General features: G+C 39.3%; 1 protein-coding gene across 1 annotated transcript in view; it reads left to right on the top strand.

The window, feature by feature from the left end:
• Positions 1 to 23,046: 23,046 nt before the first annotated feature.
• The window catches only part of DNAH7 (dynein axonemal heavy chain 7), a 277,547-nt gene continuing 276,307 nt past the window's right edge, over positions 23,047 to 24,286 (top strand). Inside the window, exon 1 of the mRNA XM_056111947.1 lies at positions 23,047 to 23,073. Within this exon, the coding sequence (XP_055967922.1) occupies positions 23,059 to 23,073 (15 nt within the window). The 5' untranslated portion in view covers positions 23,047 to 23,058. The remainder of the gene's footprint in view (positions 23,074 to 24,286) is intronic.

Below are 24,286 nucleotides of genomic sequence, written 5' to 3'. Positions count from 1 at the left end.
TTTTTATAAATATTTTTATATAATGCCAAATGCAGAATGTGTTTTATAGGCTATGGTAAATGTACTTTGTATATGCAAGGGAAAAAAATCATGTACCTCTTTTTATTGTTATTCTCACTTAATTATGAATGAAATCTGGAACCAAAATCTGTCATCCTAGCAGCTGAATCTTAATTTTATTTTCCTCTGCAGCCACTGCTTTAGAAATAGACTTCATTCAATTATTTTTAATGCCACAGAGACAAAATCTTCTTGAGGATTTAAGGAAAATATTCCTGGTGCTGAAAAAAAAAGGTCAAAAAGAGGTGGTTACTTCCAATTTATGGACATTAACATGTAAGATTATAGAACTTAGAACCACAAAAACCATATTTGATGTGAGTAGAATATCCTTAAAAATTAAGATATCACACTGAGAGTGATAGAGTAAGAGTTTGGAAAACACAATCTGAATCTCTAAGATGTCATTAAGTATTTAAATTAACCAAAGTCTTGCACCCATTATTCTGTTTTTAATATATAATAGACTAATTAACTGTTTAAGTCCTTATGAGAGTAGGAGACTAATATATGAAGAAGAAGCCAAACTATCACAGAGAAGTACAGAACATTCATCACCTGGTAGCCAGAATTATCAATTTTTCCTGCTATTGGTAACAAGTCACAAATTTAGTTGATATAAAATAATTTAAAATTATTCTCAGAGTTCTGAAGGTCAGAAGACTAAAGACAAACTGTTGGCAGGGTTGAGTTCCTTCTCAAGGTTTAGGAGGAAATCCATTTCCTCATCTTTTGTGAACTTCTTGATTTGTGGTTTCTCCCCATCACTGCAATCTCTTGCTTCCATCGGTACATCTTCCTCTGGAACATGATCTCCTTCCCACTAATGCTAATGGATCTTCCAGTGTTATTCAGGATGATATTCCCGTCTCAAGAGTCCCACTTTTATCACACTATACATGTTCTTTTGTCAGTAAAACAATATATTCACAGGTTCAGATACTAGGATTTGCTCATTCTTAGAGAGTTCAGTTACTGCCTCAAGAAACTGAAGCAACCCTGGAGAATTTAGAAATTAGAGCATCTTTCCCTGCCAGATTGCCCGTGTTCTCTTGTGGCAAGAGTGAATATGATAAGGACATCATTGAAGAGAAGTTCTTGTCTCCTCTAAATAACCAGTTTCAACTATAATCTTTGTTTTAGTAAGAAATTGTATATGGTTCCTAGTATAGAATGATTTATCCTTACTGTTTCAAGTTCATAATAATACCATATGTCACTGAATGGACTCTTACTATGTGAAGTATTATTTTTAGAGGGTGCTCCTGAGTGGTGCTTAGTAAGTCAGAGGTTCCCATCTTTGATTCTTAGCCAACCAGGCTGTTGACACAAAGCAAGAACCTAAAGACATTTTTTGAGCCATGTGGTGCCAGGGCAGTTAACCTAGGTTTCGTGCTTGCAGGGCATTTTCTGTACCAAGGAACCACTTCACCAGCTCAAAATTCTGAAAACTTCACAGCTGTTATATACGTTTTACAGATGAGCAAAATTCAACACCAGCAGTTCCCTCAATTCAAAGGGTTTCCCACAAGGGCTATTTCCTCTGCTTACATAGGAACTGATAATCTGTGGCTTGTAACTCCAAATATAGAAAGTCAGCTCAGATTCCTTCAGTATTGCTTTTGAGTTGTGATTTTATTCACATTAGCAAGTGGGATTTATCCAATAGAGAGTTTATCTTCTCCTGAAACAAGTTCATATTATAACTGCAGGGAGGATTAATTCAGCAACCCAGTCATGTCAAGTTTCCTTAAAAAGGAAAGCTTTTTCCCAACGCTCCTGAGCATTGTTTCCATTTTAGTTTGGTCCCTAAAACAATTCCTCATGGTTAAGGGGAATGATCAATTCTGACTCATCCCTAGGTATGAGCCTCATTGCTGTGAGCACTTATTGCCTGAGCCCTGAGCAAGGCCAGCGACCTATTAGCTATGGGGAAGAAAGACAGGAAACAGGGAACTGAGAAGCCAGCTCCCACCCCACAGAGGATAAAACAGAAGACATCAGACACACAGATGAAACACTGATGCTGTAATTGTTTCATTTAATTCCACCCCACCCGCCCCCCTCCGTGCGTGTACATTACTCTCAGACTGCTTATTGCAGTGACTCAGAAAAGACTTCAGAGCTGTTCACCAGCTGTGTCAGAGGTGGCATCAGGAAGTGAGGCCACACTCCCGTAACTCCTAGCACCACGTGACAGGCTGTTTGACTCACTCCTTATCAATGCCACTCAAAGGAAACATGAGTAAAATGCTGGAGACAACATTAAAGATACTGGGTTTTTTTTTTTTCCCTAAGGAAGGGAAAGGTTTCATCATGGGCCAAGCATGATTCTTTTTAGATAGACCTTTCATATGCATTCGTGTTTTGGTGTTTTTTTTTAAAGGCTTTTTTCCAAAATAGCCAATTTCACCAAGAGCTAAGTACACCCCCCTTTTTTTTTTTGGTTTTTGGATCACACCTGGCTATGCACAGGGGTTACTACTGGCTCTGCACTCAGGAATAACTCCTGGCAGTGCTCAGGGGATCATATGGGGTGCTGGGAATCGAACCCGGTCAGCTGCGTGCAAGGCAAACGCCCTACCCGCTGTGCTATCGCTCCAGCCCCAGCATACCACTTTTTTTTTTTTAATCATCTTAGCACATACTAGAGCTGAATCACTGAGCCAGAGATTCAGAGTAGCCTCAGAACTGCTGGAGCCTGTGCTCAGACAGCTCAGTTCTGGCCCCAGAATTAACAGTTCATGTCAGAATCAAACTCATATGTTGCAGTGGTTGAATCAACCATTCCAGCATCAGTGTTTCTGTTACCCCATCCCATCTCCAGGTTTATTTCTCAGACAAGAAGAATCCTTTAGTGTGGAGGTTGACCCAAATGTAGAAGCACAAATTGCAGTCAAGGGTCGTTTCATACTGTCTGACCATCCAGGGCAATGAGCAGCCTTTTCTCCCTTCATCAGCTATCAGAGCAGATGGTCAGCTATCTGCTGACTTCACACTCTTCGCATGTGGAGGGAAGACTAAACTAGGCAAAGCTGAAATATTCAAAACTAATAAAAGAGGCAAGTGGTAGGCTTCAAGCTGCTTCATGGGCTGGGTTCTCCACTGGCACTTCCGCTTTTCCTGGCTAGTTCAAAGTCTAAGAAGCCATTACCCATAGTAGTAAGTGCAAGAACACCCTTTGTTCAGGTGGAGTCGCCCTTGTAACCGGAGGGTATTTTCTGAGTAAATATAGTCTTTAATAGAGTCCAAGAGGTTAACTACATAGAGGAGATAACCTGGGTCTATAGAGTCAAGGTCAAGGTTAAATAAGGTCTCTTTGGCTTGAGGAAGTATGAAGAGGTTTTGTTTTGTTTCATTTTGTTTTTATAATTTTAACATTTATGGGGTTTTGTGTTTGATCAATTTGGTCAGACAGTTACATCCAGGGGGCAATGCTCTGAGATGCGGAGCATTGACATCTGCTACACATCTGGGAGACCCTGAATCTCCCCTGCTCTCTTGTGGCTTTTAGTGGCCTCCACCAGGACTTGGCCAAAGTGCTCAGTCACTGAAGAGACTCAGGAAGTTCTGGACCATGTTGATCATCCATGACCAATACTAAGGGAGAGGTACTGGAAGTAATCTATTTTTCTCAACCTCTCAGACCCTTGCAGTGATTGTGTTGCCATGATCTTCACTGCATGCTAACCCACAAAGAACCTTGCTGGTAGTCACTGTCACTGTTCTCCCGTTGTTCATTGATTTGCTCGAGAGGGCCCAGTAACATCTCCATTGTGACAATTGTTACTGTGTTTGGCATATTGAATATGTCACGGGTAGCTTGCCAGGCTTTGCCGTGCGGGCGAGATACTCTTGGTAGCTTGCCGGGCTCTCCGAGAGGGGCAGAGGAATCAAACTCGGGTAGGCCATGTTGGCTGCGTGCAAGGCAAATGCCCTACCCGCTGTGCTACCGCTCCAGCCCTTGCTAGTAGATCTAAGGCAATTTTCTCTAATGCAAGTGAGGGGTTATTTGATTTGCTAATTTAGCATGAGTCACTAATATGCCCCAGAAGTGAAGTCCTAGCCCTGTTTTTGACACCGAAAGGTGCACAAGAGAAAGGTGTCTCAGGAGTTAAGAATCTCATACCAGTGTTACCCAAGCTGTCTTGAGGGTTAGAATTAGAGTTAGGTCCCTCAGGTGAAGGTTATTGTGAAAATTCCAGATCTTATTAGAGAGGTATTTGGAGTACATAACATACTGAACTTTAATATTGTGGACTTGAAGGAAAATATTTCCTTTGTAGTAGGAAGCTCCTGTTATATTTTGGAGGAATTTTTCCAGTAAATCATCTAACAGCTGCTTTACTGTAGAGGCCTTGAAATTTTATCCTTTCTTGGGTTACATACGCTTTTGCTTTTGGAAACTTCACATGCTTTTCTTTACCAGTAATATTCTGTTCCCAAAATATCAGCTCCTTGGGAGGATTTAATAAAGGCTGACCTAACAAAAAATTGTTTTTGAGCAAACCTTCTTCTGATATCTTTGGCTAAGTACCATGCCCTATGTAAGTACATTCTGGGTATGATTACAATTTAATTTTTTTACAACCAAAAGGGATAATGATTTTGTGACAAAAACGATTTAACCATTTTCTGACATAAAAACATTTTGTGTATTTTGTTTATTTTATTTTATTTTTGGGTCACACCTAGCTATGCACGGAGGTTACTCCTGACTTTGCACTCAGGAATTACTCCTGGCACTGTGTGGGGCACCATAAAGGGTCCTGGGGATTAAGCCTGGATCAGCTACATGCAAAACAAGCGCCCTACTATGTCTTCACCCCCAACATTCTATATTTATAAGTGTAGACTTAGTGGTCATGGTGGATCCTAATAGCATAGAATGCATGTTTATGTTTACATGTGTGCCTGTGTGTGCGTACTGTTAGATGGACAAATAAATTGGAGGAGTGAGAGTAAAAATGGATGATGGGACAAAACTTGACAGTGAAAATCCCTTCCTTCATATTGTAGACTGAATTTCTCTTCACAGAGAGCAAAGCACTGAATAAATCAATCCTCCAAAAAACATAGAAAGACAATATTTTACTCATGCCACATTATTGAAAAGATCATGCTGTATTAAAAATATTTTACATGTGAAAATTACTTATTACAAAACAGAGTCATAATATGTTTATTTTATTTTGGTGCCAGGGATCAAACCCAGGACTTCACTCATGCAAGGCATATGCTATACCACTTACTGTACTCCTGGTCCTCTGAAAGATTGTTTTATAAAAGGGGCTCCTAGCTAGTATTAATTGAAAATAGATAAATTAAATTAGAGACTGTAAATTCACCAAGAATGATGTACCAAACTAGGAACCATATACAAGTGCTTACTGGGAAAAAGATTTTAGATGCATTAGTCATGGGAATGTTATTTAAATCCTTTAGGAAAGGAAGATTCCTAAGAAGCAATACAGGAAGGAAGTGAAAAATAAGAACTGTGCTTTTGCTCTAAGAAGCCTACCTGACATCAGTCACAGACAGTGTCTTATGGGGCAGAAATATAGACAGGTAGGTGACTCAGACCAGTGTTGGTTAAGGAAGAAAAGAATTTTCCATATTTTTAGTAACCAACTTATAATTTGAGCAGAAGTAACTTTTTTTTCTTTTTGTAGTAATACATAGTAAGTCATTGGGAAATTTTGGTTCAATTTCATTCATATAGCAATTTTAATTCCAGATAATCCCTCATTTTAGAAATTGTATATGTTGAAATATTAAGAGGTGAATAAATAAAGTTATTCAAGTTAAATGTTGGAGTAGATAGAACAGTGGGCATGAAAATACTTGGTTTGATTACTAAAAGCAATTGCATTGGCTAATGTGACATATGAAGTGGTTAAGCTTGTTTTCACCCTGTTTTCTCTCTTCCATCTAAGACTTGATTAGGTTTGGTTGATTATATTTGCAATATAGATACTCTGACCTATTATTCTTACGTCTTAATTCTGAAACAGTGGGAATAAAACAGTAAGTTCCTGTTAGAGTTTTTTTTTTAAATGATAAGCTCTACTCACATGTAACTAATGGATTTTACCCACCAATTAGAAAGGGTGGAACAAAGGAACAAAAGAGTTATTCATTTAAGGGAATTTCATGTAATTAAAAAAAATTCAACTGTTTCACATGGCAGCACTAATAGTTGTACATAACAGTAGAAAAATTACAGATGAGTGTATTTAAAGTTGGAAAGGAAATGAGCTTAGAAGGACTTTGGCCTTCACAAGTTTAATTTACCTGCAACACAACTGTGACACATAAACCAGTGTCTGTTGTTATAAGATCTAGATAAGTAGGTTGGAGAGTTCTGGCCCAAAGAACCTGTCATCTATTTTCTTAGCATACTTAGTCAAACATGACTTTTTTTTCCCCTTTTTATTTGTTAATCAGAGTAGAATCTTTTCAACAGCCTTCTATACCATCTAGGTGCCTTACAATTCCATTCCATTATTTTACTAGCTACCCAGAAGAGCTGGGCTGGAGTGATAGCATGGTGGGTAGGGCTTTGCCTTGCATGCCGCCAACCCGGGTTCGATTCCTCTGTCCCTTTTGTAGAGCCCAGCAAGCTACCGAGAGTATGGCACCCACACGGCAGAGCCCAGCAAGCTCCCTGTGGCATATTCGATACGCCAAAAACAGTAACTACAAGTCTCACAATGGAGATCTTACTGGTGCCTGCTTGAGCACATCGATGAACAATGGGAGGACAGTGCTACCCACAGTTAGCAAAACCCCATAGGATAGTGGCTCAGTGCCACAAGACTGTCCTCACCCTGGATACCAAATGCAAGTGCTGTTTTTTTACCAAGACCACCAGGACGTTAGACTTGCCAGCAATAAAGATTTCCCATGCATTCCCTACTTAGATTCAAACTATCATTGATAACTTGACTTAGAAAACTCAGGAAAGTTCTTTAATTATGACCATAATTTAATTTTCAAGTATACAACTTAGGGACATCCTTGAAATGGAAGAGAGATTCTAACAAGATAATGGGAAGTAGGAAAAGGAAGGCACAGAATTCTCTCTGAGTATACTACCATCTGAGCACATTGATGTGTTCATACACCTGGAAGCTTCTATTACCTCACTATTGAACAATGTTCCATCAAACTTTCATCGTGTAGACATAATTGATTAACTCACTTCTTGCTGATAGTTAAACAATCACCAGTTCCCTGTCCCTTTCTTAAAGGTCACCACTGTGACTGAAAATTTGAACCCACCAATGCTGTATTTGATCTTTCTGAAGACTAACTCTTGTTCTGAAGAGTTTGTGAAAAGATCATGAATTACAAAAGTGCTCTTATCTCAGGAAATACCAAGAATTTTAGGAATTCTGTGCCAAGAACAGGGAACAAGGATCAAATATAATTTTATTATATCACTGTGAGGTAAATTGTATTGACATATTTTTCTCATATTAAATAATTCTTGCACCCTTATATTTTTGTCACTGTTTTACTTGGCCTAATATTTTGTTTAGAATTTTCACTAATGAGCATGACTTCTAATGTTCCTTGTCATTATAGTGATTGCTTAATTTTATTATCAAGTTCAATTATATTTTTTAATAAGTTGGGAATATTTTCATCCTTTTCCAGTCTTAAAGAAAATGTTCCATTAGAATCTATTCCATAAATGTTTTAGAATTCACGAACAAAATTCTTTGAGCTCACATTCACTTTTTGAGAGGTCTTTTAGCAATTATTATGATTATAAAATTCCAATTTTCTATTTTTCTGGAGTCTGCTTTGGTTATATTTTTCTAGTACAATGTCTGTATCACTTAGCTTTTAGATATGTATAGAAATCATATTATTTAAAATGTTTTCTTTTTGAAATTTTGGTGGTCCCAGAGGTTCTCTGGATGTGAGTTTTGGGTCGTGCAGTACCAGGGATTAAATTCAGATATGTCAACCAGCACTCAGATATATGAGACCTTTGAACTGTATCACTGACCTTTCTTGTGTTTTAACTTTTGGTATATGATTGTCTTTTAAGCCCTGCTCCTCTTTTACATTAACAAAAATATGTTTATTTCTCCATTTATTTTTTCCTCTTACCTTTTGTCTGCTAATGTTGTTACATGACCAGGAGTCCCACACATTCTTGGTTATGGGGGCTTCCACAATACTTCAATATAGGCACACTCGGTCTTGTGCTTGCCCTGCCAGGGTTCACACTCCTTAGCTGTGGTTCTCATGAACATTCATAGTTGTGCTAGTCTTGGGGAGCTGAGTGGGGTTGATATTCCTGTTGGATAATGTGTGGTTGTGATGTTTGCCTGAGGGTCACACCATCCATCCAGTTCTAGTGAGAGCACACACCTACTAGGGAGCAGCCAGAACTGCCTGTGGTGTCAGGGATCTTAGCAGAGCAGTGGATATAAACAAGTAGAGTTGCCAAGATTGTGTTCCTTGCATGCAGCAGCACTGGACTCGAACTCTTGGCCTCATTCTCACAAGGTAAGTTTCATCACTAAGTCATCTCTTGGCCCCTCTCTTTATGCTTCATTTCTGCACAAATCCCCAAGACAGAACCTTAGCATATAATTTAATACAACTCTCGCTGTGAGCCCTGGCAAAAGTATTCTTCTTGATATTTAGGATGGCACTTAATTCTGCCCCCTATACCTATACTATCTCTCCATTCCAAGGGGTTGTACTTGTTCTATTTTAACGCTTTACAGTGGATGAAGGAAAGTTCCAGAGGCAACCCGGAGACCAAGGAAACAATGTAGGGAGTTGTACTAACTGTAAAGTCTGATGTGAGAGAGAGAGAGAGAGAGAGAGAGAGAGAGAGAGAGAAACCCACCCAATAGAAATAGTAACAAATAACAGTGATGATGAAATTAGTAGATATACCTATAGAATAATTATTACAAATTTATTAAAAGAAAAATACAAGTATACTGATAATATGAAAATACCAATAGAGAAAAAGAAATCAAGTAGACATTTTAAGACTGAAAGATACACATATAAAATGATAATTTTACAAGGTAAGATTAACATTGGGGAAAAAAAGCTTGATGACAAAGCAGAGAACTATCAAAATTGAAGAACAGAGACTCAGGCACCTATGACCACCAGACAATAAATAACTGGATTATCAAAGAAAGAGGTAATAAAATGGCATAGAATGAAAAAATATAAGTCAAGAAAATTTGTGAACATGAAGAAAACACAAATTTCTGTCAAAATAATACACAATTCAATTGCTAGAAATGTATAAAAAATAGAAAATATTTAGAACTGTGTAAACTCAAAAAAGGGCACAGCTGTGGCAGTGGCTCTGTCTCTCCCACCGCCCACATTCAGTACTCTCACACCGCTTCCCCCACCCCGGGGAGGTCGATGGGGATGGGCAGGCAAAGGAAGGAAACGAGAGTCAGACTGGTTGGTCTTAGTTGCAGTTTATTCCAATCCTCTCTCCATCCACTCTGGTCTCTCTCCTCTGACTCTCCTCCTGCTTCTTCCTCCCCCATGCTACTTCATTCTCCTTCTCCATGCCCCTTCATCCTCCTTCTATGGAGTCTGGATTCTGATCCTCATCCCCCAGTCCACTCTTTTATTTTTTTTAATTTTTATTAGTGAAACACCATGAGGTACAGTTGTAGATTTACAAATTTTTGTGCTTGGGTTTTGATTATACAATGATCAAATACCCATCCCTCCACCAGTGCCCATTTTCCACCACCATGGATCCCAGTATCCCTCCCACACCCATCCCCCCATCCCACCCTGCCTCTGTGGCAGGGCATTCCCTTTTGTTTTCTCTCTTCTTTTGGGTGTTGTGGTCTGCAAAAGAGGCATTGAGTGGCAATCATGTTCAGTCCATAGTCTACTTTCAACATGCATCTCCCCTCCTCTGAGGATCCTCCAAACACCCTTTATTTGGTGCTCCCTTCTCTATCTGAGCTGCCCTTTCCCCTAGAATGCCTGGCTGGCCTCTAAGCTATGGAGTAATCCTCCTGGTACTGATCTCAACTATTCTTGGGTGTTAGTCTCCTATTTTGTTACTATATGTTCCCCAGATGAATGCAATCTTTCTATGTCTATCCCTTTCTTTCTGAGTCATTTCGCTTAACATGATACTTCCTATGTAATACCACTTGTATGTAAATTTAATGACTTCATTTTTTCTAACAGCTACATAGTACTTCATTGTGTAGATGTACCAAAGTTTCTTAAACCAGTCATCTGTTCTTGGGCACTCAGGTTTCTTCCAGTTTCTGGCTATTGTAGAGTGCTGCAATGAACAAACAAATGCAGAAAATCTCTTCGACTATACATTTTTTTGCCTCTCTGGGATATATTCCCAGGAGTGGTATTGCCCCAGCCCACTCTTACATTCTAGTTAAAACCCAAAGCATGAGAGGTTGGGATAACAATTACACATTGGTGTGATCACAATCAATAGGGGTAGGATTCTTTCCCTCGGGGACATCTGCTCCTAGGACAGATCCTCATTATCAGATCAATCCACCCTAGAGCAGATTCCCCTGGGTGTGTTTCTCCTCTCCTTGCCTAACAAACATATAATATCAACGATTTTGTATGGATACAATACGAAATACCTTAAACTTACAGAATTGCCCTCCTAGGGCCATCTCGGTCTCAGACTACAGCGCTCAGGCCAGATAGTCTTTCCTACCCATAGCAGGATCCTAGTCTCGTTGTTACTTTTGGATCATGACAGCATTTGTCCATGATCAAACTCTTAACTTATAGTTAAAAATCGTGGCACTTTGACCTGGCCCATTTCGATGCCAGGGTAGCTCACCCCTTGCCCTGTGTCCATTCAGTCCCTCATTGGGACCCTGCTTTTGGGGTGTTAGGAACTAAGGGCAACTGAGGCTTAAGTCAAGTAAGCAGATGCCTGGGAGTGAATAATATTCAAATCCAATTAAATCCTAAATTACAAAGCATGATACTAATGGTCTTTCTGTATCTATACAAAAAGGATATTGCATTAAAGTAAACTATTCAAAAGATATAGGAGACAAAAGACATAAGGAGAGAAGAAAGGCAATATTTCACTCATACATATAAAATCACAGATTTCTGAGGAATCTAACCTTACAATTTAACAGAGTCTGATTAGGGGGAAAACTGATTAACTGGTTGGGGAGGGGAGCATAGGGAAGAATTTATAGATAAACACAATGGAATGGAAGTGCCTCAGGAGCACTGTGATGGGTGTAACCTGATAAACCTAAGCTCCTTGTGGAGAAAGGGAGAAAGGACAAATCAATGTCATCCTGCATAAAACAACTTTAGAAAAGATAGATTGCATTTAGGTGAATAAAGTTACTAATTCTTGAATTCTCAGTAATAATGTAAGTTAGTAGCAATGAACATATTTGGTCAATGACTTGGTCTACAAATGTCTAAATGCTCTAAAAGGAGACCTTGTTTATTCTAATATAAGAAGATTTTGTATGGAGGGCTTCTAATTATCCTTCTTTCCCCAAGATTAAACATATCTTGCTAGTGTGGCAGTGTTTAATGACAGGGAAAATGCTTATGACATATGAATAAATATAAAGCAAATAGCCACATAATAGCAATAACTGTTAACTTACAAAGAAAATAGTAGATATACTAAGTGCATAAAATATTTATGTTGATATAATACTAGGCTTAAAATTGACTGAAATTTCTTCCTGTGATTTTTTTTACATTGCATGACAGTATTTTCTATAAGAAGCATGTTTTTAAAAATTAATAAATTTAATTAGTGTTGGGATTGTTTTGGTTTACAGAAAACTTGAATGTAAATGGTTTATAAACTCTTTCTTATCCCAATTTTTATTAGTACTAGTTTTAGTATTAATATTTGTATTAGTATGGTTCAACTGTAACAGTAATGAGATAAATTTGATTCATTACCATTAAATAAATTTTGTAGTTTACATTGGGGTTTACTCTTTGTTGTACATTTCATGACTTTTGAAAATGTATGATAATATGTAACTACCATTGCAGTATCAATTATTAATTTTGTAATTAGAGAAAATTTTACAAAATAAATTATATTTAGAATGCAGTGATAAATACTTCATAGACGATAGTGCTGTCCTATTAATTTAACTGAAAACAATCATGGGAGTTTATTTCTACTTATTGCCTTTACTAATTATATCAATAACCTAACCTAGAAAAATACCTTTTCCTGTTAATTTATGTTTTTATCCTTTGGGCCTGAAAAGTCAATTAATTTTTTTGAGGTCACTTTTCTTCATAACATAAAAACTGGAAAATTTCTGTATCTGTTCAACTACATGTCTAAAACTATGTCAGGCATATTTCGGGAGCAAAAGTACTGATAGACTTAGTAATTGGAAATTTAAAAAAAATACATGTAAAGCAAAGGAAAAAGAATAGCATTCACATCAACAATGATGGTTCACAGAGTAGGAAATAATATTATGTGAATTCTTTTGGTTTGTTTGATATGGGGCCATCCAGCAGTGCTCAGAATTTCTTCCTGGCTCTGAGCTCAGGATTTCCTCCTGTCTGAGCTCGGGGATCACTCATGGTGAGCTCAAGGGACCATATAAAGAGCTGGGGATAGCACCTGGATCTTCAACATGTAAAGCATAAATGCTTGACCCACTGGATTATCACTTCAGCCCCATATTATGTGAATTATTGTTTTAAGACAATACGCCATAGTTGTATGTTTATGCAAAAGTTAGATAATGAAAGATACAAAAGCATAGTAAACTCATTTAAAATGTGTAGAGTCACAACTTGCACAAGTTGCACAATAAAACTCTGCATTGGGAAAGGTTGTGAGACATAAGTCTAGAAGGATGGGTCAGAGCGATAGTACAGCGGGTAGGGAGTTTGCCTTTCATGCAGCCGATCTGGGTTCGATCCCCGGCATCCCTTATGGTCCCCCCAACACTGCCGGGAGTAATTCCTCAGTGAAGAGCCAGGAGTAAGCCCTGAGAATCACTGAGTGTGACCCAAAAAGCCAAAAAAAAAAAAAAAGAAAGAATTGGTAGTCTTCTGAAATACAGTTTGACGTCACCAAACCCAGGATGGAATCATTGTATATGATATTTGTATTTTCTGCCTTTGTATGTGTTAATAATATCTACATATCTACATAAACTACATATATATTTATGGTATTTTCTTAAATGCCCATACAGTTATCTAGGTGTTGAAAGCCAATATTTCAAAAGTGGGAATAGTACCAGAGGAAAAGAATGATCTGAAGACATTTCTATGAAAAAATAACTAACATCTGGATTTGAATTTGGAGGATAGAAGAAAATCAAGATGAATTTATAGGAAAATAGCCATCAAGGCTGTAAGTGAAACTTTAAGAGCAACTGAACAGGCCTAGGAGAAAACTCAAAGGACTGGAGCATATACATGCATGGATTAGTTCCATTCTCTGCTTCTGACTCCATTCAATCCCTGGCACCTCCAGATGTGACCTTGATGGTCCTAGCTCTGCAGCATCTTCAGGCCAAGTTCTTTTTTTTTCTCATTTTTTTCTTTTCAGATGACTCAAAGCTAAAACCCATCTTTTTTTTTATTTCCACATTATTATTTCTAGAGAGATAAGAAGTACATTCTGATCTTTAGATTATATGCATTCCATTAAAAAGCTAATAATCACAGACAGACTTTAAACGATGAATTAAACATGTACTTTAGGAAAAAATGCATAAACATTTTTCAGTCTTAGCTACAAATGCAGAGTTATTAAAAATTTTAGCATCACACTTCATGATTGATATTGCAGTTTCTTTTTTTTTTTTAATTTTTTCAGGGGAGCATCACTGGGCACCGCCTGAGGACTGCTTGAGAGGTGTGCTCCCCATCAAAAACAGAGTAAGTGAGTCCTTGGCATGAAATCTGGGCAGGGGATACACAAGAAGAGCAGCAAGTCTGTGAGACCCTACTTGTCAGTGGAGACGTGTAAAGGCTGTAAGCTGTGAGTTGTCAGGTGACTGAATTGGAGAAATGTTGTAGGTATTTGGAAAGAAGATTTCATTTAACATGGAAATGTAGCAAGTGTGTGGGAGTGGAATTTTTGGACGCTTGAGAAGGTGGGCTTTATAATTGTGGAAAGAGAGAGGAAGTCTTTCCTTTCAGGGATATCAGATCTCATCAGACTCTCTGAAGCTCCTCTACTCTTGCTGTGCACGAGCCCATTTTTAGGAGGGTTTGTTCAGTGTAATCTGCAGTCTGAGATGGTCTAATACAGCACAAAGCAGTACAGTTCTAACCATGTGACATGCTCTTGAAATGTTTCCTTGAAATTATGGTCTGGATCACATACTGGCCATATCACAAGCACTTGGCAAGTATTTCAGAACACATAATCTATGATCATATGATTTATAAGGTCATTTTATAAAACATTTTATACAGAAGGAAAGAAGGTTGCAATGCCTGCTTTGTACCAGCTGCTAGGTTATAAGTGTCTCATATGTTATTTAAATCAGTCCCCACAACAATTCTGTATGGCTATATTTCCAATTTAGAGGAAATGGTAGTTCAGGGATGTAAGAAAGTTGTTTAACCTTCACCACCAGTAAAGTAAAAGTAAATCAGAAATTATTTTTATGGAAGCATATTTGATATATAATATAGTTATATATTAAAATAGAGTCTCCTGCCTCCATGCCTGGCTGTCCTTACCGGGACCCCTTGGAGGAGGGTGGGTTGAGTTTCCCTCCCCACCCCGAGCAGAGCCCCTACAGCTGAAGACCTCCGGTTCCAGCCATAGCCATGCTTAAGACCACTCTCCACACATTCGGACAAGCCTCACGCATGAAGGAACCGGCAGAGGAACCCGGTTGTGCGGGACCCGGAGTGCAGCTCTCCAAGCCTGCTCTGACTGGGACTGAGGCCTTCTCCACCCAGATCCCCCATCTTCCAGGCATTACACCCACCAACTGCCCCCAGCGCCGTGTAATCCCATCAACGGCCAAGACACAGAGACTATAAAACCCTACTCCCCGAAGCATCTTGCTATCTATCTAGTTCTTACTCTGGAGAACCTGACAGGCTACGAAAAGTATCCTGCTCACATGGCAGAGTCTGCCAAACTCCCCGTGGCGTGTTCAATATGTCAAAAACCAGTAACGATGGGTCTCCTTCTCCTGACCCTGAAGGAGTCTCGAATGTGGCACTTTTTAAAATCTCAGGGTTAAGACGAAGGAGACGTTACTGGGGCCTGCTTGAGGCAATCGATGAACAACAGAATGACAGTGATACAGTGAATATAGTTTTAGTGTACACCATAACTTTATGTATTTGTATTTAGTACAAAATAATTTATTATATTTATATATTACAAAACTATTAGAATAAATTAACTTTATCCAATGTTAGGATTTATACAGAAAATTTATGTAGAAAAACTACAAAAAATAACAACTTTTCTAACCATTTTTCTTCTCCCCTAGAAATAGAAAGCATGTTTTTTTTCAATTAATAGAAGCATTTCAATGTTGAAGTTACAAAAAAGAAGACTTATTAAATCAATTACAAGGTCAAATGAAGTATTTGGTAGGCCAGGACTTGTTAGACAGGGTTCACACTCAGTCTTTGATCAAGAAAAGAGGGTGCTTTGCAGTGCATTCTTTGGAAAGATTACCAAAGTAAATAAAAGGAAAGTTTTCTAGTTGCCCCAAGCATTATGAAAACACAACATATCTATGTGATTACCTGGAAAAGTTGAAAGTATTTTATTGGGCAAATGAAAAGTCTAGAATGAAGTCAGTGCCAATGACCTTTAAGCCACCTAAAATACAATGAACGTGAAATACAGTACATGCTTAATGTCTACAGGCTTAAAGTCCAGAGTCAAAGCTTTTGATTATTTAGCATGCAACAAGTCAGTAGTATTTATCTGAATTCCTATGAAGAAATAATTAAGGTTTCTCAATAAATAATTGCTGATTTATATGTTATTTTTGTTTGGGGGGTCACAAAGCTGGTGCTCAGGCTAACAACTGGCTCTGAACTCAGGGATCACTCTTAGAGGGCTTGGAGACCATATGTGGTCTGAAGAACTGAACATGAGTCGACCACATACAAGGCAAACCTACTCTACTATTCCTCCAGCCACTCTTTTATATATTCTTGATTCATATTACTCAAGATAAAAATTATTAAAACGCCTAAAAATGTAACATACCATAACCACGTAAGAAATACTCTTTCATTAAAACCTGGTCTAAAAGACATTGAGTTATTTGCCAAACATACAATTTGTTTTAATGACTTTATTTCTTTTTTTTAGATTATAACGACTTCCTTTATTTCTTTTCTATTCTTTTTTTAATTATTGAACCACCGTGATATACAGTTACAAAGCTTTTATGATTGAGTTTTAGTCATACAGTGATCAAACACCCATCCCTCCACCAATGTACATTTTCTACCACCAGTGTCCCTAGTATCCCTCCCTCCACATCCCACCCCTCCCCCTGCCTCTATGGCAGACAATTTCCCTCTTCCTCTCTCTTACTTTTGGGCATTATGGTTCGCAATACAGATACTGAGAGGCCATCATATTTGGTCCTTTGGCTACTCTCAGTACACATCTCCCATCCTGAGCGATTCCTTCAACCATCATTGACTTAGTGATCCTTTTTCTATCCCAGCTGCCTTCTCCCCAACTCATGAGGCTGGCTTCCAACCAAGGAGCAATCTCCCTGGCCCTTATCCCTACTGTGCCTGGGTGTTAGTCTCATATTATGTTATTTTATATTCCATAAATGAGTGTAGATGACTTTATTTCTTGATGAAATATCAAATTTAAAATTTTAAGTTTGAATTGAACATACTCTGTGCTTCTAGGATAAGAGTATTACTTTAGAAAAAATAACTTAAGACTCATTAAGATTTTTCTTGATTTACAGGTGATTATATCTCCCTCTAGTGTTCAAAAAATCAGATGCAGTCATTTGTGTTTTTCCAGATCTGGTTATGATTAGCAGAAGGTCAACGTGTGGTAATAAAGCAGCATCATTATTTGTTTTTATGGGATTCTATCCATATATAGCTCAGTATTTTCACAAATAAGTTCAACATGCATGACTTGTCAACCACATTTTGTAGGGGCATTTTTATTTTGGGTATCTAAGATATCTGCGGTAACTCTAACTTTGTACTTGCATAACTCTTTGTTAAAGGGTTGACAAAATATGTAATTTTTACATTTCAAGTTTCCAGAAAGAAAAAATGAGAGCGTTGGGGCTTGATCCTTGGATCACCTTTCGTTTTGTTTCTATTTATTCTCTTTCACTTGATAACTCATCAGATCTCATGACTTCAATTACCATCCATCTGTGGAGGTACTTCTAATCTATACCTGACCAGAGAAATACTTCAACAATACTTCTTACGTACTCAGTATTTCACCTGTTTGGCTAAGTGGCTCTTCAAACTTAGCATCTTCAAAAGCCAGGGGGTTAGGGGTTGGAGAGATAGGACAGTAGGTTAGGTGTTTGTCTTGCATGTGTCTGACCCTGGCATCAAACCCCTTCTACCCCTTACCCTCCAAAAGCTAAGATTTTCGTTTTCTTCATTTCCCTATGTCCATACTTCCCTCACTTCTGATCTTTGCTTTCTCTGTTTCAGTTAAAGATATCACCTTAGAGAACTTAGAGAAAATAACTAAAGTGTTTCTGCATTGACCTCACTCCTTACATACAACTTATCAACGAGACTTAGCTGATTTTCCTCTAGAATGAACCTCCTGTTGTGTCTCCTGCTCTCAATTTCTATAATTTATGACAAATTTGGGCCCCACGGTTTTAATCTATTCTATCCAACAGGCTCCTAGCTGATTTTCCTACTTTCTCTCATGTCCCATTTCCATTCATGACTTTTTTGTGTAATTAAAATGAAATCCTTTCTCACTGTGTCCTGTCCTTATCAGGCCCTTGCTCCTGTACCCATGTCCTGAGGAACTCATTTCTGACACTGAAGAGCTGCATTGCATTGCACTGTCCTCCGTTGTTCATCGATTTGCTCAAATGGGCACCAGTAATGTCTCACAACAAATTGTGAGACTTGTTACTGTTTTTGGCATTTTAAATATGTCATGGGGAGCTTGCCAGTGGCCAACCAGGTTAAATTCCTTCGTCCTCTCGGAAAGCCCGGCAAGCTACTGAAGAGCTAGCTTCTTCTTATCATTCAAATTTCAAGTGTCTCTTTCTCTGAGAGAATTTCTTTGACTACAGTTTCTCCCTATTTAATTTTACTTATGTACTTTTCACCATTTGAAATAATTAAGTTATTAATATTCTTAGGATTTTTTCTTGCTAATTTTCTGTTTCCCTTTGCTAGAACAGAAACTGAGAACTTGGCTGTCACTATATTTGACTCTATATTTTGTGTGTCTACAATAGTAGCTGGCCCACATCTTCTGTTCAAGAAATAATTGTGTAAAGAGCATGATGAGGAAGAAGTGGGCATATTTTGGTTTCCATGGAAGAAAAAGAATGAACAAGGAAGATCAAATTCTGGACTCTGTCGTAAATTGTATGCTCAACATTCTCAACCTCATGACAGGCCCTATAATAAAAAGCTGCCATACTATTTCAAGGAGCATATATAACAAACACCAATCTTCCTTTCTTCCACACATGCAATAGTTTCCCAAAAAAAGTAGTAACAAATTAGTAACAAATTACACAAAAACATTAATAACAAATTACACAAAAACATCAAAATTTATTAGCTATATATGCATATGCAATATATTTAGAGAAGTATCCAGGGTTCCGGCAGCCAAAGACCTCCAGGACCAGCCACCACCATGCTGAGACCACTCTCCGCACACATGAAGGTACTGGCAGAGGGACAAAGTCACGCGGGTTCCGTGGCCGAGATCTCCAAGCATACTCGAATTTGGGCCGAGCATCCTCCACCCAGATCCTCCAAATTCCAGTAGGCGGGGGTCACACCCACCAATTGGCCCCCTGGCACCGTGTAATCCCATCAACGACCAAGACTCAGAGACTATAAAAACCAGCTCCCGGAACATCTTATTATCTCATTCCTACTTTGGACAACCTGGCAGGTTACCGAATGTAGCCTGCCCACACGGCAGAGTCTGGCAAACTCCCCGTGGCGTACCCAAAATGCCAAATACCAGTAACAATGATGGGGCTCATTCTCCTAAAGAGCCTTGAATATAATCTCAGGGCTAGGATGAAGGAGACGTTACTGGGGCCTGCTCGAGGCAATCGACGAATAACAGGATGATTTGTGATTTGTGATTGTGTTGTGATCTTCTCATAAGAGATTCCCTTAGAATCAGCACAATTTTGAACATAAAATCCTTAAGCAAACATTTGTTTCATATTTAATAAAATAATTTTAATAATGAAAATGCTCAAACCATGGACAAAAGTATAAAATCACAATTGCAACTGAATTTGTTGCTCAAGATACCAAAATATCAGCAAGTCAATTTCTGTTCTTCATTTTGCCTTCCATATTTGGTTAATTGAGGTAACCAGTTTCTGTTCCCAGATAACTTAGTTTGAAAAGAACATCCTTATTTGTAGATTAGTAAATCAAAAGCAGACAAATTTCTCTACCAAAACTAAGCACTAAGTGCATCTGGGAATTTTTCAAGAAGACAAATATTAGAAGTAAAAAAGTATCACATCTTACTGAAACTCTCTCCCAAATAGATTTTGACTTTGTACTCTTCCTGCCATTACTACTTCATTAGCCCAGTTATAGCCACCATAACCTTTCACTGACCTGCAATAGCCTCTGAACAGACCTCTTCTAGTAGGTTTCTCTCTCATCTCCAGTCTAACTTTTATCTTTCCTTCATAACCAAGTCAGGATGAGCTTCCTAAAATGCAGATGTGATCCTATCTTACTTCTTCCTTCTACTTTGTCTTCAATTTCTCCCCTCTTTTGAGAAAAAAATAATTTAATTCATGTATACTTTTGTCGAAAAAAAGTATACTTTACATGAATTAATTTTTTTTTAATTCCCAAAAGCTGAATCTCATGAAGACAATGTTTATGAGAAACGGCCTCGTTCCTGATGTTCTATATACTCTTAAAGGAACGAACATCTCTGAATGCAACAGTTATGTGTACCTAGGTTGAGAAATCAACACGACGAATGACCTGGCACTTGAGTTGCACAGGAGGAAGAGAATGGCTTGGAACGCCTTCAAGAGTGTCAAAGAAATAGCTAAGAGGACGAAGAACCTCCGGCTCCAGGCACATCTCTTTGATTCCACTCTTCTTCCTGCATTAACATACATCTCAGAGACCTGGGCTCTACAAAAACGGTATTCGGATGAGAACGTTATTCGGGTCTCCCAAAGAGGAATCGAAAGAGCTATGCTTGGAATATCATGCTTCACTCAAGTGAGAGAAAGAATCTGGAGTTCAGACCTTCATCGATGGTCAAGAATCAGGGACGCTGTCTCGTTTGCCCAGGCATCAAAAATCAGATGGGCTGGACACGTAATGTGATTTGGAGATGACCGCTGGACTAGAGCTGTTACTGACCGGATTCCATGGGATGTCAAAAGATCACGTGGTTGCCCACCTACGAGATGCTCAAACTTCTTTGTCAAGACCCTGAACGATCAGTTTGAGGTTCTTTGTGTTCCTGGAGCGAGCAGACGCCATTGGGATACATGAGCACGTGACAGGGACGAATGGAGACGTTACTGGCGCCCGCTCAAGTACATCAATGAGTAACGGGATATCAAGTGATCACAACATTATGCCAATTGAAATTAGCTAGCCTTGTTGTGATAAACATGTTGTATGTGTCAGAATTTCATTCCTTTTTAATATCAAATAATATTCCTGCTGTACCATTAACAATAGATTTGTGAAGAAATTGTAGAAAATCAATCAATGGAATACTATACAGTGTGAAAAAGAATGAATGAATGATAAGAACTCACCTCAGATACATTGTAAGGGCAGAAAATTATGCAATAACTTGTATAATGTTCAAATATTTGTAAATTGTGTGCATTTATGTACAGAAACTTTTAGCACCTGGTTACTTCTAGATAGGTGAGTGGAAGTGAGGAGACTTCTTGTGTAAAATTTTGTTCTATTTGAGCATTTCTCCACATCCCTATTGTAAGGTATAAAAATTAAGTGCCAATATAATATGAAAAGAACACTATAAGCATTACCACATTGTTTGTCTCTTTGCCCTTTGATAGGCTCTGATGATGCCCCCACATCAGTTACTGAGAGTAATGCTGCATTGTATGTATACAAGTATCTTTGTGAAATTGCTTTCAGTTCTCTGCAGTATAAACCCAGAAATGTAATTTCTAGATTTTATCATAATTCTAGAATTTTTTTTGAGTAGGTGCCATACTGGTTTGTTTTTTTTTTTTTTTTTTTTGCTTTTTGGGTCACACCTGGCGATGCACAGGGGTTACTCCTGGCTCTGCACTCAGGAATTACTCCTGGCTATGCTCAAGGGACCATATGGGATGCTGGGTATCGAACCTGGGTTAGCTGTGTGCAAGGCAAACGCCCTACCCATTGTGCTATCACTCCAGCCCCAGTGCCGTACTGTTTTTCTCAGCAGCACTTCACATTTCCACAAGGAGTGTTTCAATGTCTCCTGTATGGAGAATCGAACTGGTGTGGGTCTCCTGCAAGGCAAAAATGCCTTGCTTTCTGTGCTATCTTTCTGGCCCCTTTTGCTATAAAATTTGAAATAAGGAATTGTGAGTCCTTCAACTTTGTATTTTTCAAGAGTGTTTTGATTATTCGAAAGTCCTTGAAAATTGATATGTATTTTCAGGATAGGGTCTTGTTATTTCTCAGAAATGTTCTAGGTAAGATTAATTGCTCATAAACACAAAACTCTTTACTATATTGGAGAGATCGTTAAGACACGGCCCACTTATCCCCACCGCTTCATCTCTATGTTGTCTCTAAACCCCCATCTACACATGCTCTCAACTTTTCAGAAAAAAATTTTGATTCTTCGAAAAGTCCATCTACCCCTCTCAGGTTGCTTTTTTTTGTTTTGTTTTTGGCTTTTTGTTTGTTTGTTAAAATCTTTGCTCAATTAGTTTTCTGCCTGGACAGTGTTTGCCTGCCCAAGTCTTCTTCCTTCACATTTCAACTTGCACATGCCCCTACGTTTTCCAGAGAAATGGTGCTTTTTCTTTGCCATGAGAACATTTTCCCACTTGTCTCTGGCGCACTATAAGTGCTTGCCCCAGTATCTCTTAAGCCTTGGCTGAAGAGATTGTGCGTTTGGTCGCATTTGTAAACCAATTACTCAACACAGCACGCTTCATATAATAAATTTTTGCAGAATATTGGCTTAAATGAAATTGCTAAGGCTCTTTTTCATGTTCTTTGTCCAAAAAAGAGTTTCCTAGTGTGTGGTAAAAAAAAGAGAAGTTGAGAGACTTCATGGACAATAGGAGGTGTTTACTAGATCTGCAGGACTCGTTCTCCTAGTTCGACTCGCACACAGTAGGACTGAAATATCGTCCTCTATCCTGAAATATGATTAAAATGGCAATATTTTAATCCCACCCGTCTTCCAAGACCTTCTGAGGCACAGATAAAGTGAAGGCAGGGGTCCCCGGGCAACCTCCTGAGGCTAGAGGGGTGCTTAAGTCCGAAGATGATGTCAGAACACGGGGGAAATTTCTACCCCTTGTACCACCGGGGTGCAGAAGCTTCAGACGCAGCCTCCTGCGGGAACGCGACGCTGATTCGCGAGGCTATTGATGACCGGAAATGCAACCGAGGCCGTTGCTTAGCAACGAGCGCGGCTCGGACGCTCAGGCGCGGGCGCGAAGGCATCGGAGACTGCGCGGCCAGCGTGCGAGTGCGGCGTCCCTGGTCCGGGAGTTTGGCGGCGCTGGCCAGGAGCGGCGGGGCCGCGGCTAGTGCCCTCGGCGGGGCCTCGCAGCCATGAGCAAAGAGCAGGTGAGAGGCCGCCTCCTCGCCAGGCTCGACCAGCGGGGACGCTCTGCCCGCGGTTCAAGTGTGCGGAAACTTCTCTTCCCGGGACTCGCTCCGCGGGTTCAAGTTTCCTGAACCTCAGTGGCGGTGTGAGATTCTGAACGCTTTTGCGCAAAAGCTCCTGCAAGGTGCCCAAGCGCAACCCTTTGGGCCTTTGTGTTGTCATAACAACCAAACTTCTGCGAGGAGCAGCGCTCCTAGAGTTTAAAAGTGTAGCCGAATCTGAGGGTGTTGGGGGGTGGGAAGGGAGTGGTGGTGGTGGTGTGTGTTTGTGTGTTTGTGTGTGTGTGTTGGTTTGGGGGCTGGTGGTGGTGATGGTGTGTGTGTGTGTGTGTGTGTGTGTGTTGGTTTGTGGGCTGGTGGTGGTGATGGGGTGTGTGTGTGTGTGTGTGTGTGTGTGTGTGTGTGTGTGTGTTGGTTTGGGGGCTTCTGGGGGCAGCTGTTTGAGCTTCAGGGCTGGATTCTGATCCCGTTCCTAACTCGTGTATCGTGGTCCAATCTCCTGTCTAAGCCGTGTCTCTCTTCCTTGTATGCGAGGGTAATCAGAATGTTTCTTCCTAGCCTGCCTCATGAGCTGGGGAGATGGCAGCTGGGATAGGGAAGGGATCACTAAGTCAATGATGGTTGGAGGGATGGTTTAGGATGGGAGATGTGTGCTGAAAGTAGATAAAGGACTAAACATGATGGCCTCTCAGTATCTATATTGTAAACCATAATGAGAGAGAGAGAGAGAGAGTGGGAGGAGGGAGACCGGAGTATGGGAGAAATTGTCTACCATAGAGGCAGGGAGAGGGTTGGGATAGGGGGAGGTACTGAGAACATTGTTGGTGGAAAATGTGCACTGGTGGAGGGATGGGTATTTGATCATTGTATGACTGAAACTTAATCATGAAAGCTTTGTACATGTACATCTTATGATGAGGTGATTCAATTAAAAAAAAAAAGAATGTTTCCTCCTTTCTGGGCTTGTTTGGAAACTCTTAAGTATTATACCATCTACGCGTTTCATCCGGGAAGTGGTTTGATTAGTGACAGCTGGAACTTTTAAAGAAAATATCCGGGTGGCATATAATCCCCATGCATTCTTGCAGTAGGAGTTCTTCAAAGTTTTTCTGAATCTTGATACAATTGAGAGGTTTCCTTGTAAGACAGTAATTTTTACAATATTTGTGATATA

This window comes from Sorex fumeus, unplaced genomic scaffold (genome assembly GCF_029834395.1).
Source record: "Sorex fumeus unplaced genomic scaffold, SorFum_2.1 ptg000014l, whole genome shotgun sequence".
Lineage (NCBI taxonomy): Eukaryota > Metazoa > Chordata > Mammalia > Eulipotyphla > Soricidae > Sorex > Sorex fumeus.
Note: the sequence above shows the minus strand (reverse complement) of the source record. Positions and strands in the feature narration are given on the sequence as shown.